The 26,293-nt window shown below is 42.5% G+C and overlaps 3 protein-coding genes across 14 annotated transcripts; 1 reads left to right on the forward strand and 2 right to left on the reverse strand.

The window, feature by feature from the left end:
- Positions 269 to 9,273, reverse strand: LOC8059426 (E3 ubiquitin ligase PQT3-like). Of its 4 annotated transcripts, none has more exons than XM_002467156.2 (15): positions 8,253 to 8,713; positions 7,264 to 7,363; positions 6,981 to 7,059; positions 6,683 to 6,843; positions 6,323 to 6,402; positions 5,992 to 6,051; positions 5,760 to 5,916; positions 5,511 to 5,659; positions 5,155 to 5,322; positions 4,791 to 5,081; positions 3,914 to 3,958; positions 3,563 to 3,815; positions 3,140 to 3,268; positions 1,835 to 2,108; positions 269 to 1,050 (listed from the first exon to the last, which is right to left on the reverse strand). In XM_002467156.2, exons 1-15 carry the CDS (start codon positions 8,416 to 8,418, stop codon positions 502 to 504), a joined length of 2,661 nt encoding a protein of 886 aa, XP_002467201.1. In that variant the 5' UTR covers positions 8,419 to 8,713; the 3' UTR covers positions 269 to 501. The 4 variants fall into 4 exon arrangements, with proteins under 4 accessions (XP_002467201.1, XP_021319553.1, XP_021319542.1 ...); XM_021463878.1 differs by having other exon boundaries at positions 3,914 to 3,964; XM_021463867.1 differs by lacking the exon at positions 269 to 1,050 and having other exon boundaries at positions 1,079 to 2,108; positions 3,914 to 3,964; positions 8,253 to 9,273.
- On the reverse strand, positions 9,638 to 10,630 carry LOC8059427 (probable LRR receptor-like serine/threonine-protein kinase At1g12460). Its single transcript, XM_002467157.1, has one exon. The coding sequence runs from the start codon at positions 10,628 to 10,630 to the stop codon at positions 9,638 to 9,640; it is 993 nt and encodes a 330-aa protein (XP_002467202.1).
- On the forward strand, positions 17,859 to 26,293 carry LOC8059428 (serine/threonine-protein kinase EDR1). 9 transcript variants are annotated; one of them, XR_002449632.1, is made up of 13 exons: positions 17,859 to 18,355; positions 20,066 to 20,482; positions 20,941 to 21,044; positions 21,205 to 22,421; positions 22,654 to 22,694; positions 22,822 to 22,894; positions 23,009 to 23,109; positions 23,521 to 23,599; positions 23,677 to 23,775; positions 23,866 to 23,934; positions 24,037 to 24,086; positions 25,355 to 25,531; positions 25,674 to 26,293. XR_002449632.1 is itself a non-coding variant. In XM_021452204.1 (13 exons), the coding sequence occupies exons 1-13, from the start codon at positions 17,993 to 17,995 to the stop codon at positions 25,783 to 25,785; spliced, it is 2,898 nt and encodes a 965-aa protein (XP_021307879.1). In that variant the 5' UTR covers positions 17,862 to 17,992; the 3' UTR covers positions 25,786 to 26,293. The 9 variants fall into 9 exon arrangements, 3 of the variants coding, with proteins under 3 accessions (XP_002464586.2, XP_021307884.1, XP_021307879.1); XR_002449628.1 differs by having other exon boundaries at positions 17,860 to 18,355; positions 22,822 to 22,890; positions 24,041 to 24,086; XR_002449627.1 differs by lacking the exon at positions 25,674 to 26,293 and adding an exon at positions 24,207 to 24,434 and having other exon boundaries at positions 17,860 to 18,355; positions 22,822 to 22,890; positions 24,041 to 24,086; positions 25,355 to 25,492.

Consider the following 26,293-nt stretch of genomic DNA (forward strand, 5'->3'; position numbering starts at 1 on the left):
CCTGCTCAGTGGCCGCGATTGAGGACGGAGGCGCGAGGGATGGCGGGGCGGCGCTGCACGGCAGCCCCGAAAGGCCGGTGCTCGGTCACCCAGCCGTGCCAGTGACCGAGTACTGTGACAGCAGGCGAATGGATAGAAAGAGCACTGCAACGATAATAAGAGAAAAAGATAGGAACAAGTATTTGGATGACAGGATTATTTAGAAACGGGAGGGCAAGGCGGCCGGGCACCTGTTCACCAGCATTACCGTAAATTAAAGCGATCAAGATGGTCCATCAAATCAAACTTCTTATTAGAATATTATATAATTCCCATTAAGATCCGATCCGATTCGATCAAGCAAAACAGAATATTCGCAACAATGTACAGGGCCCAAACTCGACGCCAAATAGAAACAGAGCGCGCAGGCTCAATCTGCTCTCGGGAGGCGCGCGCGTCCGGCGACCACCTCCCAACTCAATCAAGCTTCTAAGGTTTTGGTACAGACGGACGGGGCGACGCTCACCGGCGCTTGTGGTCCCTGGACCGTCGCGAGTGCCGCGGCTGCTCTTCCTGCGCCTCCTGCTCGCGCTCACGCCGGGAGGACGAGGACGGCCGTCGCTTGAAGTGCTGCTCCTCTTCCTCGCTCTCCTCCTCTTCGTCCGTGCCGCCGTAGTACTCGCCACCAGGCCTACGCTTCTCTTCCTCTGCCGCCGCGCCCTCACGGTGGTTCTGCTGGTGGTGGCGGTGGCCGCGGGCGTCACCACCGCCCTCTGCCGCGGCGCTCTTCTTGGAGGAGGAAGAGGAGTGCGCTGGGGGCTTGTCGGAGGCCCTGCGGCTGCGCTTGGCGTCCGAAGGGTTGGCGCCGTCTCCGGGGAAGCTGATGCGGGAGAAGACGCTGGCCTTAGACTTGGCGGGCTCGGCCTCGTGCCGCGACGCGGGCGGCGGGGGAGGTGGGAGCTGGACGTCGTCGTAGCGGTCGGAGGAGGAGCGCTTCTTGCCGGAGCTGGAGGAGCGACGCGACTGCCGGTCGGGGCTGCGCTCCGACCTGTCCGGCTGGGACCTCGACCTCTGAAAAGAACACAAAAAATAAAATAAAATAAAGCACGTGACAAGACAACCTCTGAGTTTATCCTAGCCAACCAAACCAAATCGTATGGTCAACAACTGCTCAAGGCTCAAGCCTTGCCACGTCAGCTTGCTGCCCACCACACGCGTCAGCAGCCTAGCATCATCGTGAAAATTTGAGATCGCTCTCTTTATCGTGGCCTAACATTGGTTTTTGGGCTCCACTAGTACTTTTTACCTTAAAAAGTTGTCCTATCCACTGCAAGCAATTATAGAAATGTAAAAGTATATATAACAAATAAAAGCTATGAATGAAAGAATAAAGCAAAGCGCCATCTTTCAGAAAGCAAAAGACATGAATGGAAAAGAAAGGAAAACACAAGGGGAAAAAAAGACAAACCCAATCCCAAAGTAAGCATAAATATAAATACATAATAAACAAACTAAACATCTTTCCGCCATAGCGATGACATCCTGTAAACCCAGGAAAGCAATAATCACAAGGGCAGGCAATGCTCCCGCTGGTGACTGCTGCTTGTAACCTAAAGCAAACCAAACCTCTTACTGGAATCGGATCAAGCAGCCCAGGCGCTGAGAACATAAGGCATAGGAATTCAACAGAGTGCCTCTCTTGTTCTGTATCACCAGAAGCAGGCAGGACTCCGTCTGGATTTCTTCCTGCCCTGTCTAGTGTCCCAGAGGTGGCGGCGATGATCCATATGTCTACCATGGAACTGATAACAGTACAAAACATGGCATTATAACAGGTTGACAGGAAAAGACATACATCCTTCCGCCTCATCGAGGTACTATCATTAATGGCCCCTGGTGATGCTCTGGCCTCTCTGCGGGAGTCCCTGTCCCTGGCTCGCTGCCGCTCACGGTCACCCTCCCGGGAACACTCCTGCTCCCGCACCCGCTCTCGTTCCCTCTCCAAGGAACGGTCACGCTCCCGCTCCCTCTCCCTCTCCCTCTCCCTCTCCAGGGAACGACCACGCTCCCGCTCCCGATCCAGGGAACGACCCCGCTCCCGCTCTCGAGAACGGTCACGCTCTCTTTCCCTGCAAGAACACAACTCAACAGATTAGCTTTGAGAGGAATGCAGTAAAAGAATGACTAAAGACACTGAATTCATAACTCAAGGGATTATGCATAAGCACCATCTCTATAGATCATGACACTGGACTAGCAGCATTACAATTTACAACCAGCATTTACATTTTATAGAAGTTTGATAAAGAAATGAAAACCAAGCAATGGCATGAAACTTCATCACACATTGAAAATAGCACTTGCAATCTCTAACTTTGTGTGGTTCTGCCATTTCAGATTCTTATATGCAACAAAACTAACTATAATAGGACCAAATGTTTCACAATTTCAGTCATTCAGTTGTTCACTGAAGCAAGAGATTTAAGTGTGGATGAGCTTTTAGTGAATCTAAAAAGGGACATCCATGGATTAAGTGTTTGAAAGTTTAGGGGCATAATCACATAAATGGCATGAGCACATCACTAAAACCTAAACTAGCTATTTTGCCAAGCACTGACTTGGGTTTCATAAATAAGAGTTTACAAAGCACCAACGGATGGCATATGCAAATAACAATAACTACAGAGCTATATTTTTTGAGACAGAAACCGCAAGAATGACTAACGCAAACAACGATGGTCAAGCTCAGGACATGCCATATCATCTAAGGGCAACTTGTACAAAGCTTAGGGAGTAGGGACATTGGATGCAGTTTACTCTATACATGGTTCTTATGTGTCCTTCAGAATTTATATGATGATGCAGTTCAAAACAGCCCATGTCTCTGTGAGACCAAAAGAAATCTACGCTCAAGGTAAAGGGGAACATTGCCAATTCCATGCAAGATATTTTAGACCAATTTCTCACTTATCCTGCATCCACTCAACACTACATTTGGATGATCATTACGGGCCTGTGCATTTGAAAAATGGTGGATGGTTCAAATTAGTATCATCCACTGATTCAACTTAAAAGAACGTGACTTCAGGGATCTAGAAATGCCATGGAACTACTGTTCAATTTGTTCAAATATAGAGGGGCATCTGAAGTGTCCAATCACCTTTCATTGAACCGATCCATTTCACGCCGCCTCCTATGTTCAGGTTTCCTGGGATCAAATTCTTCTCTGCTCACAACTGGCGGGCCCATGTTTAGTCCCATAGTGTTAACAGCTAATTCAGAAAGATCCCTGAAATGAGTAATACAAGATTTCAGAAACAACCATAGTAAGTCACTAAGTCGTTGTTCACCTGTTACTCAAAGAAGTAAAATCCATACAAACTTTCATTGATACTGGGCTGTTAACCAAAAAGAGGCAAACATCAAACTAATGCTCATCTCTCACCAAGAAAGAGAAATACAGCCACAAAGTTTACACTTCCACAATCCTCTTGACTTTCAGATGTACAAAGAAGATAACCGGTACATGCAGAATTGGGCATGTTTCTTTTGCATAAAAACCAACTGGTGCTAAAATATATACCTAGGAACTCCTGGCATCATGTATCCTGGGGGCATAAATGGATCTTGTGGGAGAACACCCCCACCAAAAGGGTCAAATGGACCTGGTGGATAACCCATGTAGGGCATGGGACCGGGAAACGGTGCACCCATGTAATCCATTGGCAATGGCATTCCTCCGCCCCAGTACGGGTTGAATGCTCCAGTTGGACCCAAGGGCATTCCCGGAAAATTTTCAGCTCCAAAATCTTGAAAATTTTTCCATTGCTCCTCAGCTGTCAACAGAATAATAATTCCATTTATTTAAGCCATTACTTGCACTTGCAGCTATATCTTGATGACAAATTATCATGATCAGGTACAAGGACTTTACCATTTCCAGGAACACGTGGCTTCTTCTTTTTCTTCTTCTTCACCGCTGAAGCTTCCAAAAAAAAATCAGTATCTCAAAGAACAGAAATAATTTGACCAAAGAAAGAAAGACAATTGGTGACAGTCACTTTATTTAATTCCAAGAGTTACTGCCATTCTCTGAAAATCTATTCTTAGACAAGATCAAACGCACAAGATAAAGCAGCCATGCTTCTTGTTACCTCATTAAATTCAATTAACCTTCTAAACTTTCTATCCTTTAAGCTAGCAAATCAGTGAGCTCAGTGAGTTAGTCTAGATTATTGTATCAAATGGTTTGACTTAGCTGAGTGTCCAGAACTAGAGTTTGACTATTATATACTACAGTCTTTGTAGCAACAAAACCTTAACCACAAGAAAATGCATTCAAATGATGTGAATCCAACAAAATTCATATCAAATGAGGGTAACTGTAAGTTGAAGATGACGATCTTTGACTCCTAGAATGTGTGCACGCCTTATAAAATGAAATGTATAATAACATCAAACAAATTACAACCCTTCTTCATTCTTAGGTAATCCATGCAGTCACAAATACTCCTAAGTGACATTTTGAGTCGTGCAGTCAAATCATTTCAAACATAGTTACAAATTACTTTTTTATGTATTGGATTGGGACATTTGAAAGAGTAGGTTTGTCTCAGGAAATGCTTTCACAAAAGTATACAATACAACAAAACATAATAGTAAAAGTAATGTTTTGGAGACCATATATTTTCCAAAATGTTATTTGTGACAAGGAAAACTTAAGTATAAATTCTTCAGGACTTATTTTTAAGGGAAGCTACAATACAGGAAAGAGCAAGCTACAAACAGAAACAGGAACGAAGGCTTTTCACCTTGTTCCCCTGCAGGAAACTTTTCTTGAGAATCTTTTGCCACTGGAGTTGTTTCCACTGGTTTATCTTCTTTCGCCTTCTTAGAATCCATCGTCCCTTCAGCAATATCCGGAACTGTTGTGGCTTTCTTATCTGAAGAACTCGCATCGATATTTGTAGCTTTTGCTCCATTGAGGCTCTCAGCATCTGGAGACTCTTCTACAGGTGTGGATGCTTTAGCCTCTTCCTTTGAAGCAGCAGAAACAGCAGGAGACCTAAGCTTAGGTTGCACAGGTAGAGCTGACTCCGTGTCTACAAAACATACATCATCATTTTCCAATTGCGATCAAAGCAAATCCAATGACAAGCGAATATATAAGCGTACCCTGTACTTGCACCATGCTTCCCACATTTTCCGTACTGCTAGTTGGTGGTGCCTCTAATATGCGGTTGATGGTTTCTCTTAGAGTTTTGTTAGGGAGAAGATCATCGGCTAATATGCTTGTGGCACCACAGACACACATTGACTTATTAATTAGGTAATCCCTGATGCCTGCCAGAAAAATACAAATAGCACTTAACTCCCTGAACAGTATCATATTTTAATGAGAAAAAGGAAAGGAAACACTCTGCGGTATAATAAAATATATAAGAAAACAACAGGGCCAGTCATATCATACGATGGCAGTATAAATAGTAACAGCGCGAAACACACAACCAGGAACTTAAAAGACAACTTACATTTATCGCAGAAACTCCTAAAGCAGCATTTACTAGTTAGAACAGCATCCTTCATTACTTCTTTGCACAATGGGCAGCGTAGCTCTGGTGGAAGATCACCAACAGAACGTGTGGTAGGTAGGCCCTCTATCTCCTTCTCAAAAGCAGCTCTAACACAAAGAAAAATATGATGCCTATTTTTTGCCCAAAGTACATATGCACTCATTATTATACAATCACAAAAGCTGATCAAGAAATGTGGGTACTCACTCATTTGGCTTCAAAACAGCACCAGCCCCACTTGGTAGTGCATATGAGCCATCCGGAGTTTGCATTAGCATTGATTTTGGAATACCAGTTGGGGGTTTCATCCTTTTCACATCATATCTAGCATCACCATTTGTGGGGCAATGTTGAATAAAATGACCTGCAAAACAAGTTCCATTGAGCGGAAGAACAGTGAAACATACAATGCTTAAGATTTCACAAGCCACCAACATACCAGGTACTTTACATCTGTGACAAACATAACCTGGAGGAGGTGTCCTGCGTTCCAGCCGTCCTTCAGAATAACAAAGGAAGAGATATTAAGAGGCATAGTTTTTCTTCTAGAAACAAATGGAAAATATTCACAAAGAATACCAAAGAGCATACAATCTTTTATATATGTACAAGTATTTCGTATATCAATATATATCAATAAAACTTTTCACACAATGGAAAGAATATCCATGTTACCAAGGTGGATACAACATTTTCCTCACAAAGATATATTTTGATAATACCTCAAGCTCTAACACTTTAATTGCAAAAGAAAGGGCACAGAGCATTACCAAAGCCACGGCCAGGCATCATTCTGCCACCCATCCCTCTACCATAGCCTCTTCCAGAACCATAACCATCAGGGATTTGGCTGAAAGCGTCAACCATCCAATTAGATTATGATGATTATACAACAAATATTTGATTAGCATACACTGGCATAGTAAGAGCAACAGATCTATCAGTTGCCTACAGAAAACAGGGTCAAAGGCATCAACCCTCGACCCGGGAACGTTGCCCCAGACCCGGGTACATGGGGTCATTTCGACCTGGCCGTGTAAAAACCTCTTGCACGCAGTGTACCACATTCCCCAACCCCATTGACCTAGGAATTTTGTGAATAGGGGGGTCTAATCCAGTAGGTTACTCACCTATAGTCAAGGGCGGATGTATCAATAAGTGCTTTTATTTTACTATCCTCATCAACTTTGTTTTCAGAATCATCAACCGCCTGGCAAGCAGGCTGCGAAGGAACCGAATCAGAAACATATAATTCGTTGCCAAACTCATCATCCCACTCAGATTCTTCATGCTGCAGTTTTAATATTAATATCAGCACCTCAAAGTAAATATAGGAAATTCTAGTAGGTATATGAAAATTCTAATGCACTTCCAATGGCCAACCTTGGCAAGATAAAGAGAGAGCCAGCAAGAGATTGTCAATCTTACATATTTCATAGATGAATCACCAAGAAAAGCACTTGCAGTGGGCATGACTTGTTCTACACCATCTTCTGCAGCTTTTGACCTGCAGAATTGGATACATATCTCAAAATATGCTCACCAACCAGCAAAGCTCCTGAACATTTTCAGTGACATGGTCCAGCCAAATAATCAAATGTAATGCACCACATTGCACACAGCCTGAAGGTGGTGAACTCCTAAAGATTCACTAAGAATAATTAAGAGATATATTGTTAATTGTTCAAGTAATCAGAGATCAAGACAGTACTCGTCAGGTTCTGTGACAATAGGCTTCCTTGGCCGTCCTGGTATCCGCCGAATCAATACTGACGTATTTTTTGGTATCATAGTGGCCTCATCAGCGTACTCTGAAAGTGAAAATATCACCATGAAACATTAAGCAAGACCTTGATAGCATGAATCCATCACAAATCCACACAAGAAAACACAGTACAAACTAATTCATCACATGACAATTTGAATGCTTAGGGTACAAGTAAATATTATTTTGAATGTGTCCTCTTACAATGCAATGTGGTATGAATGCTTGCTTGGAAACAAACAAAGCACGACTGCAATGGAACTAACTTAATATGCATCAAGACAATAGTTGGGTCATGCTCTCGACATATTAAATCAGGCCTTGTTTAGTTCACCCCAAAAACCAAAAACTTTTCAAGATTCCCTGTCACATCAAATCTTGCGGCACATGCATGGAGCATTAAATATAGACAAAAACAAAAACTAATTAAACAGTTTGCCTGTAAATCGCGAGATGAATCTTTTGAGTCTAGTTAATCTATGATTGGACAATAATTGCCAAATAAAAACAAAAGTGCTACTGTACCCAAAACCAAAAATTTTTGGAACTAAACAAGGCCGCAAATCCAATACCTAAGGTTCACCAAACAAAATGCAAGACTATGTATCAAAAATTCCCCAGCATACATTACAGCTAATCCTTCATATCAACCCTGTAAGCCCTGTAAGGGATAGGGCTGTCTTAGCAGGTTCAGAATGCAGGTAAAAGAGGAACACAAGATTAAAACAATTGATACCAGCTACCTAAACAAGATTCAGTATTCAGCATTCAACATGCTTTGGTTGAGTTGACACAGAAATATAGTGCATGAACCAAATAGTCTCTGATTTAACATAAAGATCATACAGTTCTGCAACCTGGTCCATCGCAATTTTTACCAGGACCTATCAACTTATGCATATTCACCCACACAAAAAATCTGAGAAAGTACCAACCTTCATCAGTCTGAGCATTTGAGATCATAAGGTCAAAATCTGTGCCCCTGCCAAGATGCTTGGACTCAAAAATCCGCTCCTTCAAGTTGGCAACAGAGATGAATTGCCCCTCGATCGGAATTGAGTCATAGTCTCTAGCACTCTTGAACTTGTAATACACAGCCATTTCGCTTGCCCACTCAAATTTTCTCTTTTTTTTTCCTTCTGGTTTTATCTTTTTTGTATTTTATTTTCCTTTTTTTGTTGCTTTTCCACTCCTTCTGTAATAGAGATTATTCCATAGAAACCAACAAGGGAAGAACAAAAAAACTGTCTTCGCCCTTAAATTGAGCGGAAAATTGATGCTTTAAACCAGAACAAATAGCAGGAACTAATGAACATGAACAAGTGTACAAGCAAGCAAAAAAATTTTTAATCTCCACCGCCTTGTCGGCTCCTGCGTTCCAGTCCTACACCGTCGCGGAAGAAGACAAGCCGCACGCCGCAAGGAGAAATCTGATCACCCGCCGAAGGCCCGAACCTTTCCGCCTCTGCCAGCAGGAAACCCACCGGATTGGGGGTTACCACTGAATCGCCTCATCCATCGCCTTCCCCCTCCCAGATCGCCGTAGATCCGGGCTCGGGGCACCACGAAACCGCCTTATGGAAGGCCTCCAAGAGCGAGGACCCGCCGAGACGAGGTGCTTCCTCGAGCGCAGCGCAGTCGTCGCGGCGTCCGCCGCCGCCGTCGATGCTGATGCAGCCGGGGAGCGGTGGAGCCCTAAGCTGCTACAGGAGCCGAATCGCGGCGGCCCCTGAGGAATCGACGGCACCGGGGCTCAAGTTAGGAGCTAGGGTTTCGAGCTCCCAGAATTGCGTCGCCTCCTCGCGTTGTTGAGGCCCGGAAGGGGAGGAGTCGGGACGCGCGGATGGGAAAGGGATCGGATGAGGTCATGGCCTCATGGTCATGGGACTAGGGAGGCAGCAAGCCACCAAGGCGAACTATCGTGTGTGTTTCAGTCGGGCTTTTGGGCTTGAGGCTTTTACACCGTTAAAAAAAAGATCGCAATTATACGGAGGTCATTAAAAAAAGTTGATCGCTTATAAGTATCACTGCTCTTAATTTCTTCTTTGGCACAAATGTCATTCCGTTAGCATCTTTATCTAACGGTGTCAAACAGATAGGTGAAATGACCATTTTACCCTCAGTGGGGTCCGTTTGTCAGCCACCCAAACTTTCTTTTTTTTCTCCTCTCTTTCATGTGCACAAGAAGAGCCGAGGGAGTACTGAACAAAAACTTACAGTTCAAGCAAGAATCGGCACTGGCTGACGGATTGTAAGAGCCAGGCCCGCGAGGTCGAATGTGACAAGCATCTCAATTCCCCAGACTCAAACTCAACTAGAATCAGACCAAAAATGCCAGAATTGCCCACGAGCCGGAGAACGTAGAGCGACCGCAGTGTCCCAATATAGCTCCAGCAAGAGCATTCACCCCCAAATCCAAAACCCTTAGGCCACGGCAATTCACCATGCACTCCGGCATCGGCCTCGTGAGCCGGTTGTCGGACGCGTCCAAGTATGAGATTTTAGTGCCGCATGTTGCAATGCTGGGGATTTCGCCGTTAAAGGCGTTAGAGGAGACATTGAAGTAGGTGATGTTTACCGAGCCGAGGAGTGCAAAGGGCGCGGCTCCGGAGAACTTGTTGCTGCCGACGTCCAAGAGGTCAATGCTGCCGCAAGAGGTGAGCTTGCCGACTATATCTACGGAGAGCGCGTTGCTCCGGACGGAGATGTAGTTCATCTTCGGCGGAGTGCAGACCTGGTCAGAGAACTCTCTAGAGAGGTGGTTGTAGGAGAAGTTGAAGCCAACGAGGCGAGAGCAGTTGGTAATGCTGGGCAAGACGGGGTCCGTGAGGTTGTTGTGCGCGAGCAAGACGTAGCGGAGGCGGAGGGAAGTGTCAAAGAGCGCGGCGGGGATCCCGCCGGCGAAGCGGATGTAGGAGAGGTCGAGCAAGCGGAGCCATGGGAAGGCACCGAGGAACGGCAGGATCTCGCCATCGAGCGTGTTCCAGCTAAGGTTGAGCTTGTGGAGCATGGGCGCGAGCGCACGGAAGCTGGAGGGGACGCCGCTCGTGAGTGCGTTGCCGAAGAGCAAGACGGACTCGAGCGCAGGGAAGCGCCCTAGGGAGGGCGTGAGCGTGCCCGCCAGCCCCGTGCCGTTAATGCGCAGCCACGTCACGGCTCCCGCGTCACAGGTCACACCGAAGAAGTTGCAGGGGTCCCTCATGGGCGTCCATGATGCCTGCACACCCCACGGGTCCGCCGTCACCGCCGCCTTGAAGTCCAGCAGCGCCCGCCGCTCCGCGTCCATCAAGTCGTTGGTGGTGGCGGCGCCCATGCCGAGATCCGGGCTGAAGGGGTGCGGTGGGGAGTGGCGGAGTGGTGGCGAGGTGGAGCTGAGCTAGGGGAAGACAGAGGGCAATACGGTCCTCGTATGTGGCGAGACCCACCTATAACAGCGCCCAAAGACGGAAATCACACGGCACACGGACGGAATGGCATATGCGATAAAGAAGTTGTGAGCAGTGGCACTTATGAGCGCCCAACTTTTTTAATGGCCTCTATGGAATTGCAATCTTATTTAATGGCACTCATGTAAAAGCCTCTTAGGATTTCTTTCGCCCCTTATAAGCTTTTTTCCCCAATTTACCTCCCTATCTCTACAACTAAAAAGACACGAATATTGTAGCCTTACAAGTCCCCGAGCGTAGCTTGTTGACTGGACCAAACTCCTGAAAAATAATATAAAGAATAGATAGTACATGATGCATAAATAAACTCTAGATATAAAATCAGCACTGAGATAAGTTTTAGATTTTTGTTATAAAATTAGCACGAGTAGTTAATTCATCCTATAGCTTGTACCAGCTCTGGTCTAGCCAACAATCAGCATGAGGTGCGGAACCTAGGCACGCGTAGGATTGTCAGCCTCGCCAGAGAGCTACTGCCGACCACTCGGAACGCAGAGGGCGGATCTCATGCACGTGTAGGGAGGAGTCGAAGACAGTGCCGGCTCTGGAAAACTTGTGTAGGAGAAAAAACTAGTCGGCTAAAAAAAGTTGTTTTGAAGGATAATAATATTAAAAATATTATGTCATAAATAAATAAAATATTAGAAATGTACTTATCTTTGGACAAAAGTCTGGTCGGTGGTGACAAAATTGTCTGGCCCTCGAGCTTTTTGACTTATTGTCATGACGGTGGTGGTCGCGGTTATCGTAGCGCCATTCTTCACAGCGATTATTATTGCGACATGGTAGGAGCAAGTAGGCCGAGAAGCTCGCTAGGCAGCTCAGAGGATCGCTTGCGAGCTCACAGCTGGATGGTTTGCATGCATAATGTACAGCTTGGACGGATTAACATGGCTCGTTTGATGGCTCGACGTGGCTCGCTTGATAGCTTGACAGCTGCTTGGACGTCTTTATGTAGTCGGAGTCATGACGATTGTCATTATAGCTTCTCAACAAGCCGACGAGCGTGTATGTATTTGCCTTGCATGATACTGTAGATCGAATTTTGGCCCCGAGTGCTTGCTTGACAGGTCAAGAGGTTCTCTTAGTATATAGCTCTGTACGTCGCCAGACCTCCGTGTATTAGACTCTAGCTGCTCGAGTTGTGCTTCGGCATCAAATTCGATGCTCTCACGAATAAGGGCATGTACAAACAGCCTCCTGTCTATATGTGACAGTTAAAAAGACAGGTCATACAATGGTTTGTTTGGCTGTCTCTAAGCTGTTTAATGCTTTATATGTAGCTAAGATCAATTATGAATACCACTTTATATACTATTTTGTTGCTATTTGATAGAAAATAAATGAAGCATAAATAAGATGAACATTCTTATAAGATTTTTTTAAAAAATATAAATATAAGTCACATATTATATATAATGGTAACATTTTTATCTTATTTTTCTTTGTTTCCACAACACTGGCATATCAAGTCTTAATGAGGTGCACATCATCTATGTATACTATTTTGTTGATTACAAATAAGATTAAACATAGATCAAACTTAATTGCAATATTTTTTAATTAAAATCGTCAACACAATGGCCTTGTTCATTGTAATTTGTGAGACAAATCTTTTGAGTCTATTTAGTTCACGATTGAACAATAATTATTAAATATAAACAAAAGTGCTATAGTAGCTAAAGCTAAAAATTTGCACGGCCTAGCCTTGTTTAGTTCGCGAAAATTTTGGCTTTGGATACCGTAGAATTTTGTTTGTATTTGATAATTATTATCTAATTATGGATTAACTAGGCTTAAAAGATTTGTCTCGTAATTTAGGCAAACTATATAATTAGTTTTTATTTTTATCTATATTTAGTGCTCTATGGATACGTCTTAAAAATTCAATGTGACGATAATTTTTTTTAAAAAAAATAACTAAACAAGGCCTAAACAAGGCCATAGGGTCATGGCCATCACCATTTTCACTACTGTTGTGTCACATCATCTCACATCGATCGAATAAAGCTGATATACTCTGTCAGTTCTTATCTTTTTTTTTCTTCTGGCATCACGCGTAGCGGTCTAGAGAGGAGCAAGTTGCCGGAGCAGGCCGCACGTAACCACAGCAGGATCTGTGTGCGTCAGACTCAGGAAGACGTTCTCGTACAACGGTTGTTCACCCGGCGACTACGCATGGGAGCACGAGCCGTCGTCGTCGTCTCGCGAGACGACGACCTCGGCCTGTCTACTGCTCGCAAAGGCTTTTCTGATAAAATTATGGCCTTGTTTAGTTGGCAAAATTTTTCGTTTTTGGCACCGTAGCACTTTCGTTTTTATTTGACAAACATTGTCCAATCATATAGTAACTAGGCTTAAAAGATACATCTCACAAATTACAGTTAAACTGTGCAATTAGTTTTTATTTTCGTATATATTTAATGCTCCATGCATGCGACCAAAGATTCGATGTGACATGGAATCTTAAAAATTTTTGCGAACTAAATAAGGCCTATGTCTTGCAGACGACTCTTAAAGTCCCGTTGTACGTGCCCTAAGCCGGCCGGACGTTTACCGACGAATCGAAATCAGTGCCATCAATGCGAGACGACCACGACGAGCGCAGTTGGATTCGAGGTCAAGTGTCGAGCCGGTGAATCGCCGTGGTAGCCGAGAGACCAAATAATAAGTGTTGGCAATGGTTGCTGTTGCCGGCTGCAGGGAACACCTGCAGGCACGGTGGCCCCACTTTAGCTTTTAGCAAGTTATTATACAAAACTGTTGGAGAAAGGTAAAATTTAATATTGCTATTTTTTATTAACTTGCTAGATTTGTTAGTTTAGCAAGTAAATTATACTAAATTCTTAGAAATGCTCTTAGCTTCATAGAAAAGTTACTTGTGAAGTTGTTTTTTCAAAAAAAAAACAAGTTCAATAGGAAAGTTAAGCTGTGCTAAACATTTTTGGCAACTCCAACAGTTTGGCAAATGCACTTGGCAAATTGAGATTTTTGGCAAAATCACAAAAAAGCTCCTCCAACAAGTTGAGAAAATCACTTGGCAAAAATCCAAGGTCGGCAAATTCTCCCCCAACCGGCGCATATATGCGCGCTTCGGTGGACTTGGCAAATCGCGGTTTTCGGCCCGTGGCCTGTTCTCCCGCGCGCGCGAACTGTGACAGGCATCACGTGCTGACAGCGACGTGTTCACCAGCTGCTGCTTTTTGTTTTGTTCACTGCCAAACAACGACAGCGTGAGGCCAGCAAATCGACAGCAGCAGCTGACATGCTGATCTCCTCTGATATAAACATGATGGTCGCGCGCGTGGAGAAGATTGGCAGTCCGATCGTCCCGTGGAGAAGTGAAACAGCGCGGCGACCATGTACGATGGACCGGGCAACGGCGACGAAGTGAAATGGCGCGGCAACGGCCCAAATAATTCATACATGTGGGCCACGAAATTTTAATTTGCCAACTCCAAATAGCTCACTGTTGGAGAGGCCTTTTTTTTTCCACTTGACATTTGGGGTTTAGACTTGGCAAAAATAGAGATTTGCCAAATGCAATTTGCCAAACTGTTGGAGTTGCTCTAACAGGGTTAATCCGCCGATAATATGCCGCCGCAAATCGCCTGGAGACATCCAACCCTCAACAGGTGTATGAAGCCGATTTTGCGACGTGTTAATGTTGATAAACAAACTCCCATCTTGTTCGCGTGAGAAGCTGTACGCACACCCCCTACCTGGTGTGCCACTGTCGACGAAAGCTAGTCGGCAGTCTACCTTGGGGTATACCCACGGTAGTAGTTTATCGGTAGACGGTGCGCAAACTACGAACTCGATGGTGACGCAAGACACGACAAGTTTTTTATCCAGGTCCGGCCGCCGTGTGGGCGTAATACCTACGTCCTGCGTCTGGTTGTATTGATTTGCATTGAGATAATGTGTGTATGACTTGTCCTCTAGGGGACCCTGCCTCTCCTTATATATCGTGAAGGGACAGAGTTACAAGTAAACTATCCTATTTGGTACAATATCTTGTAGCCTTGCGATGCACGTCGACCAGCGTCATGCGCCGCACGTCTTCATCTTGTGAGCCGAGCCACCTCTGATGATGCGGCCCATGAGGGTATAGGGGTTTATACACCCATAATTATTGTCTCGGCAAAACTAATCGCCCCCCCCCCCTCTAATCGCCCTCGCCCTTCCTTCCTTCGCGAGCACGTGCGCAAAACCGTCGCAGGCTGATAACTCCGCGTGCACCATCCTGAGTTTTCACGATCGTGCTCACACAGCTCTAGCCATGATCCTCAATCTTTTGCTCTAACGCACATCAACCCCATCTCATTGTTGTCCTCATCCCCAATGCCCCATCGCTGCTACCCGCTGCCCTGCATACCTCCATGTCCCGTTCGGCCCCTTTAGCTACCTTCGTGCCTGCTCATGGTATATCCCATCTCTTTGCGCCATCGGGCCAAGGATGGTGGTGGATCTTGCGCACCGGCCGAGGAAGGAGCGGCGGACCAAGGAGGTGACAGCGGAATGATGATGCGGCGGGATGACTGTGGAATCGAGTTTACCGCTTTTGTATCACGCGTACACGCCCAAGACGAATTGTAGTCGTCCAGTTCTGCGTCAAGCGACCACCTTCTATATGAGTTGCAGTCAAATCAAAAGTGAACGGGGTAGCTCGCCGATGTCGTCCAATGAGCATTAGTCACCACGGACATGCGACAATCTCCTTCCACCTGTTTTGAAATTTCTTCTCACTGGTTGCACAACTTTATTTTTAGCAGCCTCAATTGTACACCTCGGACTCTAGGTCATCGTTGAACTTTTTCTCCACACCCTTGTGCTCCTCTTCCTTCGCACTGTCATCCATGCCCACGAACACATGTTGTTTGCTTGCATTGACGCATAAAGAACACTACACAAACAGCCAGCAAGTAATGACTCATGGACCAATGATTGAAAACTAAACTTGGTCACAACAAGAGAGGAAATCGATTGGTTGTGTAAATATTATTATATAAGCAAAATACAATGTATATCCAGTTAGTTCACAAGACAACAACCTACGGTCCTGTCGCTCCCTTCTTTAGGCCTTCACCCTAAAAACCAAAAACTTTTCAAATTTATCACATCGAATCTTGCGGCACATACATAGAGCATTAAATATAGACGAAAACAAAAACTAATTGCACAGTTTATCTGTAAATCACGAGATGAATCTTTTGAGCCTAGTTAGTCCATAATTAGATAATATTTGTCAAATAAAAACAAAAATGCTATAGTACCGAAATCTAAAATATTTTCAGAACTAAACAAGGCCTTAGCATAGTCGTTCCTCTTCTGATTTTGGTCACCAACTCCACCTCTACGTACCTAGGATTATAGTTTGATCTTTCTCTTCAACCTCTAGCGATGGCATCAATACCGGTGTGCTGCTCCTCTCTTGGCTCAACAGACACGCTTTTAACCGATGCTTTGCACAGTTAGTCCATCCAAGTACATTCGTCTACGGCCCCCACTAGTGGATTTGTCTTCGCCATCGTCATCGAGTTGTTGTCTTCCCTTTTCAGATGCAGGGCTTCATTGTATTTTAATTTTCTTTGGAGGACATCTTTTGTAATACATCTGTTGTGATAATATAAAAAAACTAGAATCTTCTACAACTACAACTAATCTACTCTAATGAACTAAACAAGCATCCACTATACAACCAAACAAAAGATACGAAGTAAAGGTCAAATATGTTGTTTGCAAACCACCCATTGTAAGAGATGAACGCGAGATTTATCCCAAACTATGTTCTCATTTTGGCGAGTTCCCAAACAATGATTCACATACTAACTTATGTGACAAGATAGACCCATGACTTTGGTGATTTAGTAATCAATCAAGTGGGTCACTCCAACTAGACATGAGCATTCCACTACGAGCACAAAGAGTCGACATGAAAGGGTAATAGATGGTGAAAAATAGAAAGCTAACAAATTTAGGAGGTATAGTAGGAAGCGCCTAGAGCTACGTTTTTTTTGCCTCCACTATCCAAATTAGGGATGAGAGGTCATTTAGATAGTGTTGCTAAAGATACACTTATAATCCTTAACTTAAGCTATAAATCCACTTGTTGCTATGAACCATCTAGCCTAGCTAAGGCACCATATGCTACTAGCACGCGGTGAAAGAACATCCAGTGTGCCTCATCCGATTAGCGGTGTTTGATTGAACAAAAGTCGTTTTTATATCTTTTTATCCCCACAACAACTTTTCTAAATCTTCTACATACTCTAGAGAGACATTTCCGTTATTTATTTTACTGTATTTGGATAACTAATTAAAGAAGTTGTTGGAGAACGTTTTCATCAAAATCTCTATTTCTTATAATTAAGAAAATATGGAGGATTCTTTCTTAAATTCGCTATCTAAATCATCATTAGAGATTCATTTGTATAAGAATTGTTTTCATAATCTTTCCACTCTCTAATTTTTTTATATCTTGTGTGCATTTCAGAGAGCTATTCTTGTTTTTTATATTTGGCTAGTGAGAATTTCGTAATACAAGATGACTATATTTGGTGTTGGAGCATATATTTTTTATCAAAATCTCTATTTCTAGCAATTATAGAAAGGATAAAAAGTCTTTTTAAGTTGCTCTAAGAGTTTGTTTATATCCTTCTTAATCGACATGAATAGAGATTTTGGTGAAAAAATACTACATCCTAACAGAAGCTTAAATAGACCTAAATATTGTTATCCCTTAGTACCCATTTAAGGCGGTCAAAGATGATTTTAAGTGAGTTTAAAGAAACAAAGAGACTTTTTAGATGCTTTCATTTGGTAAAAAGGTTATGGCTAAAATTACTGCTGATTTATTACGAGAAAAAAAAACTTACAAAACCTGGTTTAGTTTCTAAAACTTTTAAAGGTTCTTTGTTACATTAAATATTGCGACATAAATTTGCGAGACAAATCTTTTAAATTTAGTTAATCTATGAATAATAATTATTAAATAAAATAAAAATACTATGATATCTCGAACCAAAAAAATTTCATCACGAGGTGTGAATGGGAAGCTCAAGTGAACATCTCCATTTTTTTCTTCTCATCAGTTGCTATCCCTACGTCCCTACCTCACTCAGTTCCGAAGTCGATCACATCACGCAGCGAGGAAGAGAGGGGAAAAAAGGGCAGAAAAAACCTTTGAAAATCCCAAACCCTAACAAGGCTATAGGCGAGCGGGATCCATGAAGATCCCGTTCGTGTCCAAGCGAACGCACCGGTCGAGCGAGGCCGCGGGCCCGTCGAACCCGCCTCCGGCTGTGCCGCAGCAGCCGCGGTCCCCGGCGAGGTCGGCGTCCTCGTCGCCGCCCGGAGCGGTGACCGGCGCCGCAGGGGAGGATTTCATTTCGCAGGAGGAGGAGTACCAGATGCAGCTGGCCATGGCGCTGTCGGCGTCGGCCTCGGTGTTGGGCAGCGGGGGCGCCGGGGACCCTGATGGGGAGCAGATCAGGAAGGCTAAGTTGATGAGCCTCGGAAGCGGAGAATCGGGTGCTGCTGGCGATCGGGGCGGGATAGACTCACCGGAGTCGCTCTCACGGCGGTATCGGGTAAGCTCCTAGCCAATTCAGTTGTTTCGCTGTGTATATCTGGTATATTGAATTATATCTTGGATTGCATGGTTAGACTAAGAAATGCTACTGGAGCCTAAGGCCATGCACGAAACTGGGCATGCCCATACCATCAGTTAATTTTCAGGTACAATTAAGCTAGATTGATACCTTAAAACAGTTTTAGCACTTTAGTCAATTAGTTACCAATAATTGGAGTGGAAGATTTGGTGTAAAATATGCAGATTTTTATACCAGGATGTGTAGCTGTTTCCACATGACAATAACGCTAAGCATTCAAACAAGCATTCAGTGTTATCAAGTCGTCTGACTAATCGTGATTAGTCGGGTTGATCGGTGCCATGGCGATCAGCTATGCACTACGATTATAATTGTGACTAATCATGATTAGTCGGGCTGATCGGTGCCATGGCCACTAGGATCGATTAGACGATTTGATAACATTGCAAGCATTTCTCTATCATTGTGTTAGAAGTACTAATGATCGATTGAATGGATGGGAGACTGTCAATGTTCTAGATCTCAGTACCTCAATGTTATGTGGTTCCTTGCTTGTGCAGTTAAAGCTACACCTATTTTGAAGTATATAAAACATATTGCATCCAATGGAAGCTATGATTTGAGTGTTTTGTTCTGAGCCCATACACAGTTATTCATAGTGCAAACAAACATAGTTATTCATAGTGCAAAATGTGCAAACAAACATGAATAGTCCAACTTCTATTCTCTTCCAGCAAAATGTGCAAACAAACATGAACAAAAACAAAAGGATCTTGAAGCTTTTAAGATACACAGTTATTCATAGTTATAACTTATAACTATAAGGTACACGAAGTAGAGTAGTGAATGCTAAAAAGATTGCTTTTCCCAAACAAGTAGAAGTTGGACTTGAAATTAGTGCTACCTGTTAGCATGCCCAATATTGAAGATTTGAAACCAGTCTTTATTTTTGCTAGATTTTAGGAGTGTTCTCAATGCAAGTCCTGGGATTAAATTGGAAAAAACAAGTGTTCTCACACGATTTCATGTATTCTAATATAAGTGAAAGTATTAGTAGCACTTCTATGGCATATTAGTTTCCTCCTTGATTCGACCCGATGAATATGACATGCGCCAAAAGTAACGTATGTCAATTACTTCCCATGGATGGTTGCTATAAGTAATATCTGCTCCTTTTTTTATAAAAAAAAAATTATGGTTCATGACAATTGCCTTGCATTATAGCTGTTTATACTGGTGCCTTGCATAGAGAACAAGAAGTCGTGTCGTAGGGTACTCTATTAGATTTAGAAGTTTATAGTGTCATTTGGAAAACAGCTGGTTTTCACACTACTGGTAACTACCAAGATTTTCTGGTTCCTGCTTCTTTCTATACCCTGAGGAGCAGTGCACTGAAAACATGTAGACAGTATCCTATAGAGGGAAGCTGACGTAGCAATCATGTCAGGTTTATATAAGTAGTAGTGTCAGCTTATGGTGTATCTTAATGGTGAACCATGTGGCATAGGGTACTCTATTAGATTTAGAAGTTTATAGTGTCAGCCTATGGGGTATCTTCATTGTGGCCTATGTATCATCATAGGGTACTCTGGATGCTGTCTTAGCTCGTATTTTGTTTTGTTTTGGCAATTGGCACTGAACCCTTGATGTATCCTTTTCTTACTCTAATATTTATTCTAACTTATTTAGGATTACAACTTTGTTGATTACAATGAGAAAATTATTGATGGATTCTACGACATATTTGGCCTCTCAGCGGAGTTGTCCAGGCAGAAAAATATTCCATCGCTTGCTGAGCTTCAGATGAGCATTGGGGATCTTGGATTTGAAGTGATTGTGATTGACCATAAATTTGATAATGCCTTAAGGGAGATGAAGGAAGTAGCACAGTGCTGCATGTTGGGCTGTGTTGACATTTCAGTATCGGTGCGGCGAATAGCTGAAGTTGTTGCAGAACATATGGGTGGTCCTGTGATAGATGCAAATGAAATGTTCACGAGGTGGTTAGGAAAAAGCATTGAGCAGAGGACATCACACCAAACAAGTCTGCTGCCAATAGGCCGCATTGACATAGGCTTGTCTCGCCACCGCGCCCTACTTTTCAAGGTTGGCTCCTTAAAGTAAGCATTATGTATTTAAGTACCATTCATGTTTCTCATGGAGTATGTGCTACCAACTCTTCATTGACCTGTTCGTCCAGAATTATGATGGATATATATAAAGTAAAGTTATAACAGTTTTATGCCAGCATATAAAGAACCAGATTTTACATTAAATTGAATAAATCAACTTAAGTATTAACCTTTATGTAGATACTTTTTCTTTCAGACCTATCAGTAAGTTGCATTTTAGCAATACTGATGCTGTTGAGTAATGAATCAAGAGACATCTTATTGCACACAGAAACATGAACAAAATAAACATGGGATTACCAAACCTGGGGAGTAGTGTATAACTGCAGCAGAATAATTAATTAGCACACTTCCATATGGCTTTTGCAATATGTGGTGTCTAGAAGCAAGCTTTCTCTGGTCTTGCTGATGCAAACTTTTGTATCCATGCAGATTCTTGCTGACACTGTTGGTATTCCATGCAAATTGGTTAAAGGGAGTCATTACACTGGTGTTGAAGATGATGCTATTAACATTATAAAGATGGGCAATGACATGTATATTCCTACTTATTCATCATTTTAATCATTAAGCATCCACACTTTCACTGTGAAAATAATCCACTCGTGCATTATGAGTCAGTTGTTGAACAATGTAGCTAGATTATTTGTATCTTTTCCTGCTGATTAGTTTCATCCAATTATCTTTCTCCCACAGGGAATATTTGGTTGATGTGATGGCTGCCCCTGGCACTCTTATTCCAGCATATTTCTTTAATTCAAAGGGCACTTCGTTGAAGCCCCATCAAACACTGATTCAGAATCAGAGTAACATGGACAATGAACCAGTTGCGTTACATTCTGAGTGTAAACATAACCAATTGCATATGCCTAGCAATATCAATTGGGTATCAGGCAATCATTCAGGGTATGAGAAGACAACTGCTTCATCTGCTCAGGATCCTTGGGCTGCGATGTTACCAGTGAGTGCTGGATGTAGTGCTAGCGCACCCTGTGCATTGACAACTCAGCAGCCATCAGATCAAACATTAAGTGCAGGTGCACTTTCAAAGCAGAAAGAGGACATGGAATTACTTCCTGACCCTCAAGACAACGTGTCCACAAAAATATTTTCGGGTCTTAATCCTGTGAGGGCTATTGGATCTGGGAAAAGTTCAGTGGCACTAAAGAGACTAGAAAACAGAAACAATGAATTCCAAAGACGTAGAGAGAATGTAGCCCCAGTCCCTGCAAGATCACAACAGCCACTTGTGATAAAAAACTGGTCTGCTTTTAATGACATTTCCAACAACAAGCAGTACAACTTTGCTGAGGGGTTAGTTCCTCACAGAAATACTGTCGACAATGCTCCATCATCATCTCAGGTGGGCTGGTCAGCTGCGCAGCATTATAATTCCAATGCTGTAGAGCACAACAATAAGTCATATGTAGCACCAGTTCATAAATATAATAATGGAACGATTGTTACCTCAGATGTGACCACAGCCTCTACCTCCACAGAACGCCTTGATGGCTCAAACATGGAAGCTGCTTCTGATTATGACATGATTGGTACCCCTTCTGTGAACACGAGTTGTATGTATGGAATTGGTAGTGTTGTAATAAAGGGCCCTTGTGGTGATGTAGAGAAATGCCCCATGCATTCTAGATACGATAGTCAACTTTCTGTCAATGCAGATGGATTTGGTTTACAAGTGAATGAGAACAAGGAAAACTATGGCAAGCCTGACCACAAACAGTTATATCCTGATCCAAGGAAGTCTTCTGAAAGATCCATGGGTGCACCAAAGCAGCATTTGGGGTCTGTCTCTCCATCTCAAGTTGGTTCTAACAGGGTTGGCATAGTGTTGGAGGATGTATCTGAATGCGAAATCCTCTGGGAAGATCTTGTAATTGGTGAAAGAATTGGATTTGGTACACTAAATTTTCATCTATCCTCTACTGTTTTATCCATTTGAACTTAAATAAATATTTATCCAGCATTATGATAGAAAGCTATACTTTCTCTTTGCTCAGTATGTCAAATCATAAGTATGTATATTCCATTCTGTTGTGTCATCTGAGCTACTATGTTCCATTGACTTGCATAGTTATGTTCTTGATGTGTAATGACTAAATGAATTTTCTCCTTTCAATATGTTTATAGGTTCATACGGAGAAGTGTACCATGCTGATTGGAATGGAACAGTAAGCAGTTTTGCATTTTAACTGAAACTTACATTAAGATAAGCACACTGCACACACGTCCTATAATTGTTCTATCTTCTGAATGGATTTCATGATTTCTTTTGAGTTGTATTCTGTTTATTTACAGGAAGTAGCTGTAAAGAAGTTCTTGGATCAAGAATTCTATGGTGATGCTCTGGATGAGTTCCGTTGTGAAGTAGGTGAAGAATTTGCTTTTGATACCCACAAGTTTTTGTTGAATGCTGCTTTTTTATTTCAAATACAGCTCCCTTTGCTGCAATATTTGCTCATTCAAATATTGTCTTTTTTAATAGGTGAGGATTATGCGCCGTCTTCGACATCCAAATATTGTGCTCTTTATGGGTGCAGTAACAAGGCCCCCAAATTTGTCCATTGTATCAGAATATCTACCAAGGTACAACTAGGTTTGCTGTAATGATTAATGAAACTCCTTGACCAAGATATGTGTAGTTCAGTGATTTAGCAAAAAAGGAGACTTGGTAGATGTAACATAGAACTTTTTGAAGCCGCTTAGCTGGTACTGGTGCAACACTTTATGCATGATTATATAACATGAAAAGATATAGTATTGAAAATAGTAAATTTGTAAATGTTATATTGCTATGGTTGACTAGCTTGGCACAAATTTGCCTACTAGTGTACATGATACCATGGTCTACATAGACGTGCTCAGTTTTCCCAACAAAATATTCTGTTAGGCTAAAGTTAAACTTGTTATCATGTATCTTTTGTGAGACTTAAATCAGTGCTGGATCAAATGGGTCTTCTTTAATATTGTCTTTAATCCAATTGTTCCTTCTTTCAGGGGAAGCTTACATAAGATCATTCATCGTCCTAATTGTGAAATTGATGAGAAGCGTAGGATTAAGATGGCTCTTGATGTGGTAAGAGTTATTTTTTTTCATTGTTTATTTCCATTTATTTGTCCATGCTCCATACTATGGTTCTGTTCTCTCAATAGGCAAGAGGCATGAATTGCCTCCATACAAGTGTACCAACAATTGTTCACCGGGATCTAAAATCACCAAACTTACTGGTTGACGATAATTGGACTGTTAAGGTATTTAAATTCCCTTTGGGAATTGAAGCCTGAACTCTTGTTGCTTACTATTTATGGATTAGTGTTGGCTAACAAATTTGATATACATAGGTCTGTGATTTTGGACTTTCTCGTTTAAAGCACAGTACATTTTTGTCATCTAAATCCACTGCTGGAACTGTAAGTGCCTTGATTTTTAGATAGTAGAATAATTCTTTATGTTTAGCTGTGGTAGGAACACCAGGTAAATTTCTTATATAATCTAGTTTCCCCTTGTACCAGCCAGAGTGGATGGCACCAGAGGTATTGCGGAATGAGCAATCCAATGAGAAGTAAGTGATTTTCTAGTATCATTTTCAAATGCTCTTATTTGTTAGCTTAGGGTGAGACAAAGTTTCAGTGTTTCAACTAAATGCCTTAAGGTAAAACCTGAAGCAGGTTTTGTTCTACAGGTAACGAAATCACTAACTTGAATTTTATGGATAAGCGACTATTGCTGGACGGAGATTAATTAACTCATAACTCCGCTTAGTGGAATGTGGAATCAATGGCTTTATAAACTTGATATAGTACAATGGAGCCATTGGCTGTTCATTTTGGCTCTGTTTGGCTGACATCCACAACAAGCCACATCTAAGCTGCGGCAAATTGTGGCACTCAAAATATGCGGCAAACATTTGGTGAGTTTTGGCCACGCAGAACACTGAAGGGACGCCGAGCCAGCCAAACTTTGCCAGAGCTTAGTTAGCAACCAAACCTGAGGCTAAGCATGCCACAACTTAGGCGTGTATGTCTTCTCACTCCCTCCATTCCAAATTGTAGGTCACCTTTGGCTTTGTCCTATGTCAAACTTACTAACTTTGACCACTTTTTAAGAAAAAGGTATCAACACCTAATTTGATGGATTGAGAACTTAATGAAACTAATTTGATGTTGTAGATTTTGCGTGTTTTTCTACAAATTTGGTCAAGTTGAAGCTTGACATAGGACAAAGTCAAAGCGAAGTATAATTTGGATCTGAGGGAGTACCTCCTAATTCATTCATGGACTGTCCTGGAAAATATTGTTTTAGGCTTGTAGCTTCAGTCTTCACATGGAATTCTACAGCTCTGCAGTTTAATTCTTGCTTTTTGTTTGACAAATGTTGAATTGGATACCTGTGTTCACAGCTTTCTGTAGTACAATGTAATATGTAGTTTTCATGGTTAGGCCTTATGAGAGGGATTCCTAAGAGTGATGGCTGATGATATATTTCTAATATCTAAGTTAGTCACATTTTTCATTGATGTCTTAGTTCATCCGTGGTTACTTAATTATTTTTACATAACCAGTATCTTACACTAAAGGGTGCACGTAACGCTTGTGATGCCTTGGAATGATCTGATTGGTCATTGTCGCCACATGGAGCACGTAATCATTAGACTAAACATCAGTTGTGAATTATCTTGTAGGGATCAGAACTTCCATACAACATGACTGAACACTGTTATTTTCTTTCTGAAGAATTGGACTCCTGTTCCCAGTCTTTGCCTTTTCTTTCTGTTGGCACATTAAAGTAAAACATTTGCAGTAATACACATTCATCTCCTGAGTTTTGCAGGTGTGATGTTTATAGCTTTGGTGTCATCCTGTGGGAACTTGCTACGCTAAGAACACCCTGGCAGGGAATGAACCCCATGCAAGTTGTGGGTGCAGTTGGCTTCCAGGGTCGACGGCTTGATATTCCCAAAGAAGTTGATCCTTTGGTGGCAAAGATCATTTGGGACTGCTGGCAGAAGTGAGTTTCAGATGTATACGTTTATTTTAATTCGTACAGGCCGAACATGATTACTTCTAGTATCATTTGGTTGAACATATGATGTTTTTGTTGTGCATGAACTAATACATGCTCTGCTTCTATTGTGATTCACAATTTCCAGGGATCCAAATTTGCGCCCTTCTTTTGGCCAGTTAACAAGCTACCTCAAGCCATTGCAAAGGCTAGTAGTTCCTTCTCATCAGGAGATGCCGAGCCCGCCTGCCCCACAATAAATATGGGTGAATTACACCCCTTGAGGTTATCATACAGTGAATGAGAACAAAGGAATATAGTTTTGTCACCATATACTAGGGTTCACTAGTCTGCAAAGGCATGACTTGATTGAGAACCCCAAGTATGTACAGTAGTATAGGCCCATCAGATAATAGCCAAAGAAGAGAAAAATGGTCTGTGTGGATGAGGGTGTTTCACTGGAAGGTTTCTGGATCTGGTTCAAATTCGAATGAGATACAAAACCTTCCAATGAAAGACCCCCAATCCAAACATGCACTAAGTCGGCAATTGTATGTCACTTCAATGCTTATATCCCTATCTTTCTTTTCTTTTTTGCCCCACTGAATGCAAGCATGCTAGAAGGCAGCATGCTCATTCTGTTTGGATTATGGCATTAGAAAAAGCAAATGTACAACTCAGCTTTAGTCAATCAAATTTCACTTAAAGCTGGCAGTCTGGATTCTTAACATTGTGCATCGCCTGATTGATTATTATGTGTTATGTCTA

This window comes from Sorghum bicolor, chromosome 1 (genome assembly GCF_000003195.3).
Source record: "Sorghum bicolor cultivar BTx623 chromosome 1, Sorghum_bicolor_NCBIv3, whole genome shotgun sequence".
Classification (NCBI taxonomy): domain Eukaryota; kingdom Viridiplantae; phylum Streptophyta; class Magnoliopsida; order Poales; family Poaceae; genus Sorghum; species Sorghum bicolor.